The sequence below is a fragment of the Rutidosis leptorrhynchoides genome, chromosome 6, assembly GCF_046630445.1.
Source record: "Rutidosis leptorrhynchoides isolate AG116_Rl617_1_P2 chromosome 6, CSIRO_AGI_Rlap_v1, whole genome shotgun sequence".
In the NCBI taxonomy this organism is placed as follows: Eukaryota; Viridiplantae; Streptophyta; class Magnoliopsida; order Asterales; family Asteraceae; genus Rutidosis; species Rutidosis leptorrhynchoides.
In genome coordinates this window covers 31,398,146-31,416,952 of record NC_092338.1, presented here as the reverse complement: position 1 = coordinate 31,416,952, position 18,807 = coordinate 31,398,146, and the positions used below count along the sequence as shown (strand labels likewise).

General features: G+C 31.8%; 1 protein-coding gene across 7 annotated transcripts; it reads left to right on the top strand.

Annotated features, from left to right (window-relative positions):
• The first annotated feature begins 2,032 nt into the window (after positions 1-2,032).
• Positions 2,033-7,205, top strand: LOC139853089 (uncharacterized). Of its 7 annotated transcripts, none has more exons than XR_011761277.1 (8): positions 2,033-2,152; positions 2,521-2,918; positions 3,135-3,200; positions 4,401-4,445; positions 4,699-4,748; positions 4,828-5,088; positions 6,417-6,625; positions 6,841-7,205. XR_011761277.1 is itself a non-coding variant. In XM_071842455.1 (6 exons), the coding sequence occupies exons 2-5, from the start codon at positions 2,537-2,539 to the stop codon at positions 4,731-4,733; spliced, it is 525 nt and encodes a 174-aa protein (XP_071698556.1). In that variant the 5' UTR covers positions 2,033-2,152; positions 2,521-2,536; the 3' UTR covers positions 4,734-4,748; positions 4,828-5,120. The 7 variants fall into 7 exon arrangements, 2 of the variants coding, with proteins under 2 accessions (XP_071698556.1, XP_071698554.1); XR_011761278.1 differs by lacking the exon at positions 6,417-6,625 and adding an exon at positions 6,160-6,219; XR_011761276.1 differs by lacking the exon at positions 6,417-6,625.
• The last annotated feature ends 11,602 nt before the right edge of the window (positions 7,206-18,807 follow it).

The following is an 18,807-nucleotide window of genomic DNA, read 5'->3' as shown; positions in this document are numbered from 1 at the left end:
ATTTTGCAACCTTGCCTATATATATACCTACTCCTTTATACATTATCATTCACAACTTAATCAAGATCAAAAGCCTTTTCCCTTCTAAAAAAACACTTGAGCTATCTTTAGCAACTACATACCGTTTATCCTACAATGGCATCTACATGTTACTTTTACATTTTTGCACTTGCACTATTCTCCATTACATGCAATGACATGTGTTGCGCTTCCCGCAATTTGTTGCAAGCAACTCCAGCTCTGCCACAACCACAAATTCCGACAATCCCAACTCTACCACAACCACAGATGCCCGCAATCCCGATGTTACCCCAACCACAAATGCCTACAATCCCGACACTGCCAACCATTCCTACACTTCCTAACATGCCCAAAGTTTCATTGCCGCTATTGCCATCTATGCCAACTATCCCAAACTTTCCTACAACTCTTCCCAATATTCCTTTCTTTGCTCCACCACCTTCCAAGTAGACTATGAACAGATGTACGATGCTGCTGCATCACGAGACAGCTGGCAGTACTATATATTGTTATTACATGTTCTTCTCCTTAGCATTGTGTTTCTTCACACATGGGATAGAATATACATTTCATAGTTTAAATGAGTGTTGAGTATAAGTTTAAATGAGTGTTGAGTATTTAATCATTGTATTGTTTATTATCTTGTAATCATTGTGTGGTTTGATATACTTTCTTGTACTATACTGTATTTTGTAAATTTTAAATTAAATGAATCCTTTTTTCTAGAGTTCAAAATGGTAGCCGTGTTCTGTAAACCACGTTCTGTCTTTGATGTTATTAATGGATCTGCAAGTGCTGAGCCTTATAATTACATGTAGAATGTACGTAGTTACTTTCTTTTCAGATTAGGAAGTTTAGCACTATGATCACAATACATAAACCATTCCAAAATCAACGTATAATAAAATGACTGTCAACATTTAAGATTACACCAGGCTTGAGTAAGGGATTTAGCTGAATAAGTAATGACCGAACTATACAAAATTAAATATTTTTTGATACTCAGCATCTCTACTTTCTACCTGCACATTCTCTCTCTCTCTCTCTCTCTCTCTCTCTATATATATATATATATATATATATATATATATATATATATATATATATATATATATATGCTCCATTATGCAATATTAGTGAAATGACCCGTGGAATCACAGGTTTGTTTAAACGAAACAGTTTAATGATATGTTTTATGTATTAAGTGAATGTAAATGTTAAAGTCATTTAGTTTAATGACCCGTGGAACCACGGATTTCGACTAAGAAACTTGTCGTTGTTTTTACAAACATATTGATGTACTTAACTTAGTCAAGATAAATGAACTACATCCATTCTCTCACCACTCTCTTTCAATTTTCATCACAATTATTATTTTCTATGTCATAAGCCTACATTACAACCTTTTATTGAGATATATATTTCGCATACATATATAACGTAATTAATCCCGTAGAGAGAACTCATATTATTAATAGAAATTATAGATAATAATAATAATTATTATTATAATTATAATAATCTATCTATATATATATTCTATATATAATAACAAAACTAAAAATAGGTCATTTTAAAAAGCTAAATTTAATGTTAGCCATTCATTTAATTAATAATCATTAATCTAGACCATTAAATTTTACCTAATCTGAATTGTGGCCTTGATTTATTTGATGACCAAATTACCCCTCTTAAGAAAAAGAAACGCGGACTAATTAAAAAAATAGGGTTCACCTTTGTAGTTCTCATTCGTCAAGAAAAATAGGGCCAGATTCAACCTGAATCCGAAACCCAACTGATTCATCTATACGATCGAATCTATGAAAATCGGATACTTCTTCATCATCAGCAAAAATATGATTCCGTATAAGAGATAATCGGGTGCATAGCGTTTATTTCTTCTGAGTTCTATCTATATACCTAATCAAATTTTGTTTAGGTTTTTTTCTGTATCAGATGCAATCGCAAATCGTATTCAACACCAACGATACAATCAAATCGATTTCTTCAATTCTATCTGTATCAGATGCAATCGCAAATCGTATTCAACACCAACGATACAATCAAATCGATTTCTTCAATTCTATTAGGGTTCTTCAGTGTTGTTGCTATTCTACATCATTAATATCAGGTATGTTGATTTGTTGTCTTTTTATTTAATCTGAATTTGAAAATGTTTGAGAAACCATCTTTCTTCTTTAAAACATCTTAAAAAATGAGGACAAATAAAGTAGGATATGAGATATATTATGATGCAGGTTTGATCCAATATATGGATATTTAATAACTAATAATTTTGTAGTTTGTTTATTTTTTACAGTTAGAAATCAAAGGTAAAAGGTATAAAATCTTAATTAATCAAAATTTCGTTAGAATATGTAATCAACCAATCATTACAACATAAGTATACAAATAGGGTGTGTGTTTGTTTGCTGTTCAAAAAATAAAAGATAACTAAATGGCTTATTAATTCTTATTATTGGTTTTTATGTTTGCCAGTGCACCAAAACGCAACATGCTATACACCCGAAAATATTGGTATAGCACTGAAGACAAAACATTACCGATTTCTCGAGAGGATCCAACAGTAGTTGCAGACTACCAATACCCTCGGGGGATCTGTCTGCTGCTCATTCTACAAGGATCGATGTTCTACCGAATATATGTTGCTGCTGGCTCACAACTCAAAACGTTGGAATCAAAAATGGTGTTTCTGTTTCTGGAAGCACGGCCCACAATCGGATATGGTTCAGTTTCTTCTTTTAGTTGCTTGGAGTGTGACCTGCACCAATTGAACGGAACACTACTCAATGACAATTCTTTGTTCGGTTTTACTACTGGGTCCCATGTCTCAAAACTTTGGTCTATCCTGCTAACTTCACCAATAGTTAGTTCTGGTACGTCTTCATTTATAAAAACTCTTTTACACATAACTTAATGTGGCAATTTCAACCCGTCAAATATAAATGGGTCAATTTCTTTTCTGTGGTGACTATCTCAAATCGGTCAGATTAGCTACTAAGGTAATTGAGTTTGTTATATTCTTTTTATGGTATATGTCAGTATGCCCGGGAGTTTTTTTAGTACTGACATGCTGTTTCACGATGTAACAGTGACAGTTAATGGGGAAGCAGATGGCCTTAAAAAGTCAAATCCATCACTCAACCATGTTGAGTTAGGTATGTTTATGCTGGGGAACTTTCATAATTTTGTTAAATTTATCGAATGTTTGTTTATTTTTGCCTGATATGAGTAATATAAATACTTAAAAAAAATTGTTTACGAGGTTTGTTTATATATATGCAAGAATCTGCCCTGTACAAAGTGATTGTTCCTGAGAGTTGTACTATTTAATCTCATCAAGTGTCAAAATGGGCGAATCTTTTTGGTTGGGTTTCAGGCCGAAACAAGATATTTGAAATGTTTCAAAATGGGCAGGGTTTTTTGGTTAGGTTTCACACCGAAGCAAGATCTTTGAAATGAATCAAAATGACAATATTTGGAATAATTATGAATAAAATGCAGAAAAAAACATCTTAGTAGAGTGTCATAACTGAAAACTCAACTCGTGGAACTTTGTATAAGTATTCCACCACACTTGCATAAATGTAAAGTTAAAGTGGGACATTATGAATTTATGTTTGTCCTTGATCACTTGCAAAAATGTTCCTCCACTGCATTTTTTGTGAATTTATGTTTGTCCTTAACCGTACTTCTTGCATTTTTTTAACCCTACTCCTATTTTTTTCATCCTCTGAAACTGCCTATTAATCAGTATATACATGTTCACATTTTATCTATAGCTAGGTTTTTATTAATTGTAAATGAGATAACTATAATTTAATCAATTAAGTTTGTTCACGCTGTTGTGAGAGGAGCAAATGAAGAGGAAAATGATTGTAAACACTTACGGTTCTGACTTTCCTTTGAAATATGAGTTTGATTGGAAAGTTCTATAGGTACTTATGTATGGTATGTGTAATAATATTTTAACATCTGTGAGTGATACATCCATGACTGTATATAGTAAGATTTTATATCCATGTTTTCAAGTTAATTTGTTTCTTAAGTTAAGCTAGGAATTTAAGGTATCTGGATGTTATGTTGCTTATTACAAGAAATGCTATTGTAAGTGATACTGTTAAATTAGACTTTCTTTCTTTTTTTTTTTTTTTTTTTAAAGAGGTATGCTCAATTGAACAAGTGTTACTGTCTCTTGATTATTCTTTTTATCCTTTGATGCATTTTCCATTTGTTAAGTTTAAGGTGTTGATAGTACTTTAACCATTAGTTTCTTCTTTTTTTTTTTTTTTTTTTTTTTTTCTATTTTCTATTTTAGGGTATTTTGTTTATCTAAATTTGTCTTTTCATTTTTTTAGTAGCTGCCATTTTCAGAATATCGGGTTTTCATCTGTTCTTAAGAGGTACACAATTATTATGGGCATCTCTTTTTAGTTAATTTTAATGCAAGTTTATTGGTTTGATAATTTGAATGTTGAAGTCATCTCTAAGGAACTTCTTTTACATAGATGACTTAAACAGGGATCTAGTCCCAAGTATTTAATCATCTTTCATCATACAAATGCTTATGCATTATGGTCTTTTATGTATTCATCATAAATTCAATTTAATTTAAAGTTTTAAGCTTACTATACTTTATTTTTTTATGAAATGCAGGTTACTATACCGTTTTTCGTACAAGAAAAAAATGAACAAACAAAGAATATGTATATCTCTAATTCCTTGATACTATTTTATTATATAACTTTTTCTCGACCAACTTATAACATTTGTAATTCAATTCAGATTGAGTGGTGTCAAAATGGGTCAAAACAAAGGATTCAGAATATAGGTGCAGGTTTGTTCCATGCCTCTATGGAATGAAGTTTTGAATGGATGGAAGTCATGACAATGGCTGAATCTATGGAATTCACGCCACTTAACATGATTAGCAAGGAACAAAACGACTGGAAAGTTAAAATCAAGGTCATCAATCAATGGAACAAAACAGCATATATGAAGCCAGACTCAATATTATCATATGAATTTATCCTTGAGGATTTTGAGGTAAGCAAATTCCATTCATATTTGCATTATACACTATACACTATAATGATTATAATGCATACTTAATTTAGTATATACATCTCCTAATGAATATACTTTTGCTATGATTTATTTATGTTATTAATCAAATATGTAATTTGTATATTATGATGTAATTATGATATACTTGTTTATGTTTTTATTTAAAATATGTATATGTATATTATGATGTACTTATGCTATTAATTGTTTAAATTGTTTATGATTTTTTTTAGTATTTATGATGTAATTATGATATAATTGTTTATGGTGTATTTTAAAATCCGAATATTATGATATATTTATTTAGGATATAATTGATTATGGTTTTATTTAGGGTTAGTGTTTAGTTTTAAAGTTTAGGGTTTAGAGATTAGGGTTAGGGTTTAGGGTTTAGGTGTAGGGTTTTGGGCTTATATTTTGGTTTAGAGTTTAGATTCTAGGGTTTAGGGTTTAGGGTTAGGGTTTAGAGTTTTTAGGGTTTAGGGCTAGGGTTTAGAGTTTTTGGGGTTTAGGTTAGGGTTTAGGGTTTAGATTTAGGGTGTAGGGTGTATGGTTTACGTTTAGGGTTTTGGGTTTAGGTTAGGTTTTAGATTTTAGGTTTAGGTTTAGGGTTTAAATTTACGGTTTAGTTTGAGGTTTAGATTATAGGGTTTATATATTAGGGCTTAAGATTTAGGGTTTAGGGTCTCGGTTTAAATTTAGTTTTTAAATCAAAGGATTTAGAAGAGTTTAGGGTTTAACTGAGAAAAAAATTGAGAAACTTTAAAGTCACTCATTTGGCCATCATTTTAATTATTATCCCTTTATGCAACTTTTCAATAATTGTGTATGTCATATCAATTAGATTATCTTCTTAGTTATGACATATGTATCGTAAAAGACAATGTTTATTTTTTTTGTTATGACATACGTTGAGAATCTCGATCTATTTTTATTTGCTCTCTCACCATTTTACTGCGATATTCAACTTAGAAGAAACCAGACATCAATGACGAAAGCAGAGGTATTTGTGTTTAGTTGATTAACCGTAATTTTTAATTGCAATAATAGATGGAAAACATGCTGAAATTATTAGAAGCTCTTTCTGTGTTGGGTTGGAGACTAGGTCAGGTGAATGGTTGATGCAATTAATTATTGAATGGTTGATGCAATTAATTATTGAGTTGTTTTCTAATCAACCTAACAACAAATACTATGTAAATTGCTATTAATGGGACAAATAAAAATTTGATTTGGTGGCTGTTATTTTGAAGTATCACCATTTAGTGGCTGAAATTGGGTTGTTGAACCATACGTTCATGGTGTAGGTACAAATGCCTGCTTTGAGTTTACGTCATTGCATTGGGAAAAAAAATGGAACCGACTGAAGAAGGTGGCTTTCTGGATTAGTTGGTCTTCGAAAAAGACCATGTCAAACAGAGTCATTTTTGGAACTGTTCGTGTCAAAATGGTCATGTTGTATAGGGTTGTGTTAAAATGGGACATTTTTGGAACGGGGCATTGACATTTTCTTATAGTAAGTTCCTTTTTAAATTTTAAAAACCCAAATGTATCTGTTTTTTAAAACTTAGCTGAAAACGTGCCAAAAGGGTTTTTTTTTGTTCAACGGGTCAGAATTCACCAAGTTCTCCAATGCATAATATCTCATTAATTACTTAATTACACGTGTTATTCAAAATTCTGTATTTTTCAATCGTTTCTCTACTTAATACATGAAATCTTGTGATGCAGACTTGGTGAAAGTCAGTAAGTGAAAGGATGCCAAATGAAGTGGATAACAAAAAGTAACTTTAGGCCCACGAAGCATCAAAATCAGTGTTACTAAAACTGATAAAGTTGGTTTTAGTAATTATTCAGTTAAGTAAAGATTATCAAAGTTTCAAGTAGCCAATTACCAGGAAACACGATGAAGGTTTCTCTTAGTAATAAGGGACTAATCGATAGAATCGGTTCCATCTCTTCCCTCCCGTTGGATATTGCAAAGATGGGAAAGCCGGAAAGGTATATTCTTGATTAAAGTACGAGCTCTTACGTTTCATGACATCCAAAAGATATTATTAATCAAACAAAAGGCGTTTTCTATCTTCACAATTCATCAACACATTAAGAGATTACAATCATGGAATAACTTGTGGGAAACAAGTCCTATAGTATAATAGAAATGATAGACTTTGTGTTACTAATATTCGCAGTTTGAATTCTTTTAGTTATGGAAATTCCATATTATCTTTTTACCTTTAACACCAATTATTAAAAATATATATTCACAAACATACACTTAAAAAAACCCCGCGAAGTCGCGGGCTTTAAGCTAGTAAATAGTAATAGTAATAATAATAATAATAAAGTTTGGTTAAAAATTAATTATTTATATTTTAATAATAAATGTCTACTGAAATTTTTTCAAAAATTAAATTATTATATAAAGATTTTACAATATGCTTCAAAGTTTGTACATGTGTTCATGAGGTGTTTTGTGTTTGAATTGATAAAACAATGAGAAGAGTATTGATCGTTTTATTGATTGCTTTGAATTGATAAAACTAGAATTGGTACTTTTATCATTTACAATGGATCCTATATATACAAAGGAGACTAACGGCTATATGCCTACAAGAATGGAAAGAAATTTTCTATCTTTGGAAGGCTGGCTGTATTGATCCATACGTTGCTGTATCCTTGCTGTCATTTGGGGGAAATGATGATAATTTTCTGATCCCCAAAGTTTACAATATTCACACTAATTTTGATTTCTAACACTCCCCCGCAAGTTGAATGGTGGGGTTCCTAATATTCAACTTGAAGAGTATATCTTTGAAGAGTCTCCCATTACCTGACTTGGTTAAAATATCGGCTAGTTGGTCTTCGGATCGAACTGATGGTAGAGATATTATTTCGGCTTCGAGCTTTTCTTTGATGAAGTGTCGGTCAATCTCTATATGTTTGGTTCGATCTTGTTGAACTGGATTTTCGGAGATAGCTATTGCAGCTTCATTATCACACATAATCTTGATAGGAGCCTTCGGAGGAAACCCGATTTCTGTTAAGAGTTTCCTAATCCATAAAGCTTCAGTTACACCTCTAGCAATCCCCCTAAATTCGGCCTCGGCACTTGATAGGGCTACAACCTTTTGTTTCTTGCTTTTCCTTGTGACCAAGTTACCTCCGACGAGAGAAAAATACCCGGATGTTGATTTTCTATCTCCTTTCTCTCCCCCGTACCCGGCATATGTGTATATTTGTGTTTCTAGGTGATTGTTTTTGCTGAATAAAACCCCATCTCCTGTGCTTCCCTTTAGATATTTGATTATCCGCCATACCGCTTCCATATGATGATATTGGGGTTGATGCATGAATTGACTAACGACCCCAACAGCATGAGCAATGTCTGGACGAGTATGGGCAAGATAGATGAGTTTTTCCACGATCCTTTGGTATTGACCTCGATCAGCTAAGCTAGCCTTTTCTTCCATATGAAGTCTTTGATTTGGAATCATCGGAGTGTCAGTTGGTTTGCAATCGATCATACCTGTTTCAGCAAGAAGGTCGAGTATGTATTTCTTTTGACAAATAAAGATCCCTTGATGGGATCTCAAGACTTCAATCCCTAGGAAGTATTTAAGACCGCCCAAATCTTTCATTTCGAATTCTTTAAACAAATTTGCTTTTAACTTTGAAATTTCTTTTTGATCGTTCCCCGTAATAATCATGTCATCAACATAGATTATGAGACACGTGATAAGATTATTTCTTCGTTTCAAGAAAAGTGTATGATCCGAATTACCTTGTTTGAAACCGTATTTTTTCATTGCTATGGTAAACCGCCCAAACCAAGCCCTAGGAGATTGTTTTAAGCCATAAAGAGATTTTTTAAGATGACAAACTTTCCTTTCTTTAAAGATAGACGTGAATCCGGGAGGTCCTTCCATGTACACCTCTTCCTTGAGTTCTCCATGTAGGAAGGCATTTTTTATGTCGAATTGATGAAGTGGCCAATCTTTGTTTGCTGCGATTGAGAAGAGGATTCTGATCGTATCAATCTTGGCTACTGGTGAGAAGGTTTCTGAGTAGTCAACCCCATATGTCTGAGTATATCCTTTTGCAACGAGTCGAGCTTTATATCTTTCAATGGTTCCATCGGCTTTATGTTTGATTGTGAACACCCATCGACATCCAACTGGTTTCTTTGATTCTGGAAGCATGCAATTTTCTCATGTGTTGTTAGCAATAAGAGCTTTCATTTCGTCTTCCATTGCCTTTTTCCAGTTGGGTGATTTTAGGGCTTCCTCAACAGTGTTTGGAATTTTTTCAGAGTATATCGCGGAAGTGAATTGTTTTGCTTCATGTGATAGATTACCTTTGGTAATGTTCGCCATTGGATATATTGACTTTGGATTTTCTCTTTCGGGAGAATACCTTTTTGGTGGAATTCCCCGGTTAATTCTTGAAGGGAGAACATGTGAAGACCCGTCCTAATCCATCCGGACGAAGTCCATATCGATTATAAACGATTCACAACAATTATTACATCGCGAGGTACTTGACCTCTATATGATACATTTTACAAACATTGCATTCGTTTTGAAAAGACAATCTTTCATTTCATCTAAAGTTGACAGACATGCATACCATTTCATAATATATCCAAGTATAATTGACTTAATAATGATCTTGATAAACTCAACGACTCGAATGCAACGTCTTTTGAAATATGTCATGAATGACTCCAAATAATATCTTTAAAATGATCAAATGCACAGCGGAAGATTTCTTTCGTACCTGAGAATAAACATGCTTCAAAGTGTCAACCAAATGGTTGGTGAGTTCATTAGTTTAAGATAAATAATCATTTCATAATTTTAATAGACCACAAGATTTCATATTTCCATTTCTCATAAACATACGTCCCATACATAGAGACAAAAATATCATTCATATGGATTGAACACCTGGTAACTGACATTCACAATATACATAAAAGAATATCCCCATCATTCTGGGATCCTCCTTCGGACATGATATAAATTTCGAAGTACTAAAGCATCCGGTACTTTGGATGGGGCTTGTTGGGCCCGATAGATCTATCTTTAGAGTTCGCGTCAATTAGGGTGTCTGTTCCCTAATTCTTAGATTACCAGACTTAATAAAAAGGGGCATATTCGATTTCGATCATTCAACCATATAATGTAGTTTTGATTACTTGTGTCTATTTCGTAAAAACATTTATAAAAATTGCGCATGTATTCTCAGCCCAAAAATATAAAGAGTAAAAGGGAGCAAATGAAACTCACCTAATGTATTTTGTAGTAAAAATACATATTACGAAACGGAACAACAGAACAATACAGGGTTGGCCTCGGATTCACGAACCTATATCATTCATATATGTATTAAAACATATACTTGTACTCGAATAAATATATATTATTTTTAGTGATGTAATTATTTTATTTGTTAATTTATAGGTTTCATTATTTATTTATATATTTTTATTTTGTACATAATAATATTAATATAGTTAAGTTATGTATTTTAAATATATCTTTATATATATATAATTTTCAATTTTTATACTTATAATCTTACTCATGACTTTTAACTTTTATCTTTATAATTGTAATCGTTTTAATAACAATAGTAATATAGATATTACTGATAATAGTAATAATGATAGTTTTATTGAAAACGAAATGATAGTTTTAGTAATATTGGTCATATTGATATTAATAACAATATTAATAATAATAGTTATGTTAATAATAATAATAATAATGATAATATTTATAATAATACATATGTTACTAATAATAATAATAGATTTTTATTATCTTCATAATAACAATAATCATAATCATAATAATGATTGTAGTAATAATAGTTTTAAGAAAAATAGTAATTTTAGAAAGTTACGATTTTTTTAATAATAATGATTATAACACTACTTATATTTATAATAAGGATACTAAAAATAATATTTATGAAAATATTAACAATTTGTATTATTTCATAATGATAGCAATATTAATAATCCTAATCATAACAATAATAATAATAATAATAATAACTAGTAGTTCATAGTTAATATTAATAATAATTATAATAACACTATTAGTAATAATTATAATACTTGTAATAAAACCAATTAATAATAACAGTATTAATAATAATAATAATAATAATAATAATAATAATAATAATAATAATAATAATAATAATAATGATGATGATGATGATGATGATGATGATGATGATGATGATGATGATGATGATGATGATGATGATGATGATGATGATGATGATGATGGAAATGGAAATGGAAATAAGAATAAGAATTGTATACCCTTCTAAAAATATATTTCTAAAAAGAATTGCTCCAGACGGGTCTCGAACCCGAGACCCTTCGTTCCTCAGCCCAACACTCTGACCACCTGATCTGTCCCGTTTTTCTGTTTTAATCCCATCCCATTAATTTATATTCCGTATTTATTCAGTTTCCATTTTCCTCTTCTTCTTCTACTAACAACTCGATTAAAGCCTCAAAATCAAAATAACAAATTTTGTGATATAAATAAGGACTTGTCATTAAATTAATATTAATCAGTGTTATTTATTTCTGTAAAAAAAAAAATAAAGAAAACAGGAAGCTGTTGCAGTTTGCTGCTTAAAAAAAAATACAGAATTCCATGTTGCGAATGTTTTTAAACAAAGGTTATAAAACGAATTTGTATTTTTGTTTGTGACCTGTAATCATTATAACATAAAAGATATGTGATTGTAAAAAAATAAAAAAAATAAAAAAAAAACTCGAAGAGCAATGATCCTGCTGTCGCTGCAGTTTAAAAAAAAAAAATAATGAATTTTGATTTCAAGAACGAATTAGGCCAAGCTTATAACATGAAAGAAGTTGTAAATCCTTCTTAAAAACTTTAGAAATCGTCAATTGTTTCATAAACTCAAAAACGAACTCGAATTTCTTTATGAACAATTCGTTTGACTTTTTAATTTATATGTTTGACTCAAAAATTCGAGTTCGATACAAGAAATTGAAAGTTGAGATTTTAGATAAAGCTTACATGAACGATTCCTAATACTTCTGCAATATTAGATTTTTGGATTTGATTCGTAATCGAAGCTTTTGGAAAAATGACCCAAGAATGGAGGGAGTAAACAGATTCGATCTAATACTTTCTGTATCCTTCTTTAACTGCAGTTCCTAATCGATATATAACAAATATGTATGTATTAATTCAACATTGGAGCAGTAAACTAACTTGTTGTTTAGTGTTAGTGGTTGACAGGTTTATCACGGGTGGGAACAAGAAGACAGGAGAGAAAGAAAGCAGATAGAGAAAAATAATAAATCTAATAATTGAAAAGAAAAATTACGCGTATGATTTGTATCTGCATCCTATATATCAGAATTTTATATATCTTCCTTTTATATATTACTCTTAATATTTAATAAATATAATAATAATATTAATACTTTTAATATTATAAATATAAATACTACTACATAAAAAAAATGATATTAATAACATAAAAATAACAATAGTACAATATTAATAATAATAACAAAAATAATAATATAGGTTCAACAACAAAATTTTAACTTGAAATAAAAATTTACAATACTAATCTTGTCATTTCTTTTAATATATTAATGTCGCAATTTATTACTTAAGTAGTGTTTACTAATAATATAATATATAAATTAATATTTATATTCTATATATATATTACAATATACCTCTAATCATAATTATACATAGAATTCATATTTATTTAGATTCTTTTTAAATACAAAATAATTATTTTATACTTTGTTTTACATATTTAATTCTAATGTTTAAGTTATATTTTTATGAAATTCAATTTGTTATATATACTTTTGTTTATATTTGCATATATACTTATATACATAAATATATATGTATATATATATATATATATATATATATATATATATGTATATATGTATGTATATATGTATATATGTATATATGTATATATATATATATATATATATATATATATATATATATATACATGTTTATTTACAACAATTGTTCGTTAATCGTCGGGAGTAGTCAAAGTCAAATGCATTCATTAAAAAAAATAGTTCTAACATTTTGAGACTCGGTCTAACAGACTTTTCTTATCGTGTCGGATTTATATAAAGATTACGTTTAAATTTGGTCGGAAATTCCCGGGTCATCACAGAACATATTGTTCATGTGGAGGTTCGGGTTCAGGTTCAGTTGGTTGATCGGGTTGACTTTGTTGGTTAGGTTGTTCCTCAGTCTGACCTATTTCCTGTACTGATGAATCCACCTCATTTTCAAGGTTAGTAATAATAGGTTCAAAGGATTCAGAACTGACCTCAGTCGTATTGGGAAGATCACTGTCGGAAGTACTGGTAGGAGGGTTACTATGAGTCACTTCTTCAGATGACGGCAAATCTAGCCAACTCACAGAGTCACCTGATTCTGAATCCCCCTGACTTGTGTGTTGGGTATAGTAGTACTCAGTCTCCAAGAAGTCGCAATTCATAGAGGTGAACATATGTCTCCTTTTTGGACTGTAACACCTATACCCCTTTTGATTAATCCCGTAGCCCACAAAGACACATTTTTCAGCACAAGGGTCGAGTTTAGTTCTTTCCCCTTTGGGAATATGAACAAAGACCGTGCGTCCAAATATTCTAGGTTTTAGAGTAAGGTTTGACGGGGGTTTTAAAATTTAACAAGAGTTTCAAGGGGATTCTTATACTCTAAGGCTTTGGTTGGAAGTCTGTTAACAAGGTAAGTGGCAGTAGCAAGAGCTTCGGGCCAAAACGACCTCGGAACATTTGACTCTATCATCAAAGCTCGAGTAATTTCAAGAAGGATCCAATTTTTCCTTTCGAAAACACCGTTTTGTTGGGGAGTATGAGGGCACGAAGTTTGGTGAATAACCCCTCTTGTTTCGTAAAAAAGTTTCATTTGAGTGTTGACAAATTCTCCGCCATTGTCAGATCTTAGAATTTGTATTTTAGTTTTAAATTGTGTTTCAATCATGGAATAAAAGGTTTTGAATTTTTCAAATTTTGTTAGTTAAAAAATATGTCCATGTCATTCTCGTGCAATCATCAATAAAGAGTACAAAATATCGAAGGTTATGCCCCCCATTTACCCTTGCGGGTCCCCATACATCTGAATGAACCAAGGTAAAAGGGTGATCAGATTTAGAATCACTAGTTTTAAACGAGTTTTGATGGCTTTTAGCCAAAATACAAATTTCACATTCAATAACTTTATTTGAAAAAAGATTCGAAAATAAAATCTTTAAATAACCAGCAGACGGATGTCCTAGACGTCTATGCCACAACCAACCTTGTCTATTAGGAGTCCCATGAGCTAGCATGATTGTACCATCTTGAGTGACTTCATCCACACAGTATAACCCATCCCGTTCAGTACCACGACCAATGATCTTCCCGGTCCTGATGTCCTGCAAGATACAGAACCTTGGGTGTAATAATACGGTGCAGTTAAGCTCTTTGGTCACGTGGCTAACGGATAAGAGTTTATGTGACAGTGCGGGGGTGTAAAGGCAATTTTTTAATTTTAACGTTGGTGATATTTCAATAGCCCCCCCTCCCTTAACTTGAACACTTCCTCCATTAGCCGTTTTAATTTGAGTTTTATTTGGTTTTGACTCCGAATAAAAATCAGTTTTATCAAATGTCATGGTGTCGGTGGCACCACAATCGATAATTCATTCCTCGTTTTTTGTTTCGTTAGACATAACATTAGCAAATGAAACGTCGTTAGTCGAAAAGGACCTGTTTTGTAAAAAAAATTGACACTTAGGGTTACTTTTGTGCTCATGGGACTGTTCAAGATATTCACAATCTTTGGAGGGGTTGTTGGGTAAATTTAGATTAACCAGGGGTTGTTTTTTGTCAAGAGTTTCACAAGAGGGGTTAATTTCTAAAGGGAAATTAGGTGAGGGGTCTTTATGCAATAAATGATACTTATTTTGGGTTAAATAACCCGTCTCCTCCCCATCCGAATATTGAACGGGTTTGGATGTAAACCCTAACCCTAACCCTAATTTACCTCCACCTGGGAAGATGATGCAGGTTTTTCAGCCGCCATCAACCCAAATCTTCCTTGAGCAGTGGTGGTACCGGAGTTGGTAGTCTCTTGATTGCCTCTGGTTGCCGTCATTCCTGCTGCCATTGATGCTTTTCCCTTTTTGTGACCATCGTTCCACCATTCGGGATACCCAACCCGTCGAAAACATTGATCTTTGGTGTGCCGTTTCATCCCACATTCTTCACATACGAGATTATCTTTATATTTGGATGAAAGGTAATTTGATCTACGCTGGTTTTTGAATACAAGCCTTGGCCATCGGTCTCTTTGGTTTTAGATGCAGGTGCAATTAACCCAGAGGCTATGCCTGAGTGGTTTGTGGACTCGATCTTGTTGTTAAAAATATTCCGGTGAGCATTTTCTTTCCTAATTGCAGCATATGCTGTCTCAACGGTTGGTAAGGGTTCGATTCAAAGCAATTCCCTTTTGATATTATCATGCTTGTGATCCAGAGCGTTTAAAAATTGAAAAAGTTTTTGCTCTGATCTGATATTGTTGTATTTGATAATATCATTTGGGTGTTCCATGGGGTTTGGATCCCTTGTTTCAATCTCACCCCAAATCCCTTGTAATTTTAACCACAGATCTTCGATTGACTTACCTTCCTGCTTAATGTTGTTTGCTTTGACGTGTAGATCAAACGTTTGCAACTTATCTTTGCCTGAACTGTAAGTTGTGATGAGGGCATTCCAAAGAGTCTTTGTAGTTGGGAATTGAGTAAGATTGCTTGCAATTTGTGGTCCAATGTTTTGAATCACCCACGAAAAAACAACCAGGTCATCCTGGTTCCATTTTTGATTATCACTTGCTGGTGGGTCTTCTGTGAGATGTTTAAGGAGGGTCTCGGATTTGCCTCCGATAACAACCTTAATTATCCTAGACCACAATGAAAAATTGGAATTGTTGAGGTTAACATTGATTTCAAAGAATCTGGTAACCTTTGTGTTTGATTGTCATTATTGGACTGAAGTAACCTAGCCAATTGGCTGGTTAGTTCAGTAATAAGCTGGTTGTTGGGATTACTGTCTTCTCCAGACATTGTTGGTTATTCGAAAAAAGATGAATATGATGAAAAAACAGATGTTAAATGATCCAGGATCATTAACAAAGCTCTGATACCATGTTTGAATTGATAAAACAATGAGAAGAGTATTGATCGTTTTATTGATTGCTTTGAATTGATAAAACTAGAATTGGTACTTTTATCATTTACAATGGATCCTATATATACAAAGGAGACCAACGGCTATATGCCTACAAGAATGGAAAGAAATTTTCTATCTTTAGAAGGCTGGCTGTATTGATCCATACGTTGCTGTATCCTTGCTGTCATTTGAGGGAAATGATGATATTTTTCTGATCCCCAAAGTTTACAATATTTACACTAATTTTGATTTCTAACATTTTGTAAAATATTGTACAATTTATTTTAGAGTTTGTAAATATGGTAATGGAAGTGTTTTATCACAATGTTGTACATAATGTTTCAAATATTATACATATAGTCATGGAGGTGTTTTACGATAAGATTGTACATAATACTTCAAATATTATACATATGGTAATGAGTGTATTTTGTTATAAGGTTGTACATGATACTTCATATATTATACAATTAACATATTAATATTATCTAACATATATAAAAAAATAATAAACAATCACACATATTTTTAATCATGTAACTAAACAATCGGTTTAAAATTAAAAATGCAATTGAATAGCCGGATAGGAGTTGCAATTCTAGATAACTTCTAAAAGTTCTAACGTTATCCGTAGAAACAAAGTCAACTTGTTTGTATAGACCGAATACACGTTAAAGTTTTTTGAATAATCTAATAAATCTTAATTTTTTTAATTGTAATTAAATTGATTAATGACATCATCTAGATGTCCTCTAATTTATTATTGTTTGTTTTGAATTATTTTTAACAAAGGAAATAACTTATTTATGATGTTATCAAATTAGAGATTTAATAGATATTATAGATTATAGATAGATAGATATCATCATAATCAGCTCATAAGCCTTTGTCTCTCAAATGATATGCTACATTTAGAAGGTTAAACGATTTTATTTTCTATCAAGTACGAAGTATTATTAGTTACTGTAATCACTCTGATTAATTTGATATACTTTCTTATAATATACTTTTTTTAACGACAATATTGACATTGAATTCTCTCATTATTTGTCACTCACACACACGTTAGGAGAAAACTATTCACACACCATCGCGTCACTGGGTACCTGATGTGCTTTGGATTAAACTAAGAGGTTTAAGGCATGCACCATATCAACCCAACAGAATCCTTGAGAAAACCCCCTCCCAGGATTCGAACCTCCACATATAATTTCAAGGACGTGGCCCGGGATCAACATGGGAGTTGTACCATTCAACAGTGGTGAGTTTACATGGTGTCCCGTGGGGTCACGGGAAACCGTTAGTTCGGAAATTATTGTTAGAAAATATTCTGTAAATTGTGTAGGACACCACTAAATATAACTGGAGAACCCCATATCTTTTTCGAAGTTATATTTTTTTTCCTTTAAAATGTATAGAACACCACTATATTTAACTACTCGGACGCAATATATTTTCCGAACTTCTAGTTTTTTGAAAGTAAATAACATTCAAATATAATTAGTTTTGAAAACAAAATTCATGACCCTATTGAGTTTGTATTCTGGAATCGTCACTGCCACTCAGGCAATGGCTCGGTGATTTCTTATAATATAATGTTGATTTTAGATTGATAGAAATCGTTAGTATTATTTTATAGTAACATAATTTGAAGGGCAAATGGCCCGAAAAGGTAACCTATGTTGTCAAATTTGACAATAAAGGTAACCAAAATTAAAAAGATGCCCGAAAAGGGTTTTAATTTTAAAAACTTCGGAGAAAAGGTAACATCGTCAAATTCATTAACAATCATCAGTCAAAATTACACAATTGATCCCTAAAGTTTGTCAAAAGATTGCACCAATAACCTCTCATCATCTTCAATCCCAATCTTCATCCTCTTTTTCAAAACCTAATTCCATTGCACATTCAAACTACTAAATTTCAAGATTCAGAACCATCGATCATCCTTTTCTGAAATCAACAAACAACCCAAACAAGCATAAATAATCAGTTGAAACATCATCGCAAGCAAAGCTCAAAGTCTGTTTACCTCAATACGTAAAGCTTCAATCAAATATTAGATGACAAATACATGCGGATATATATATACAGAGTACGCCAAATATCAGATCCCCAAAAATTTTTAAAAAATCGAAAAGAACCAAAACGATTAACCTCATCTTCTTCGATTTGTGGCGATGACGATTTGAGATTAACCTCATCTTCTTCGATTTGCGGTGGTGACGGATTGTAATTTTGAATTACCAATACATCATGTTCCAGTTTAGTATCATCATCGTAACCATCCCCTTCAGTTTAATGGTGGTGGTACGGGGTTCATAGACCCGGAAGATATGGCAGTGAAACTCATATCTAATCAATTTATGTCAAAATCCACTCATATTCAAACCAATTTATCTTGATTGTAA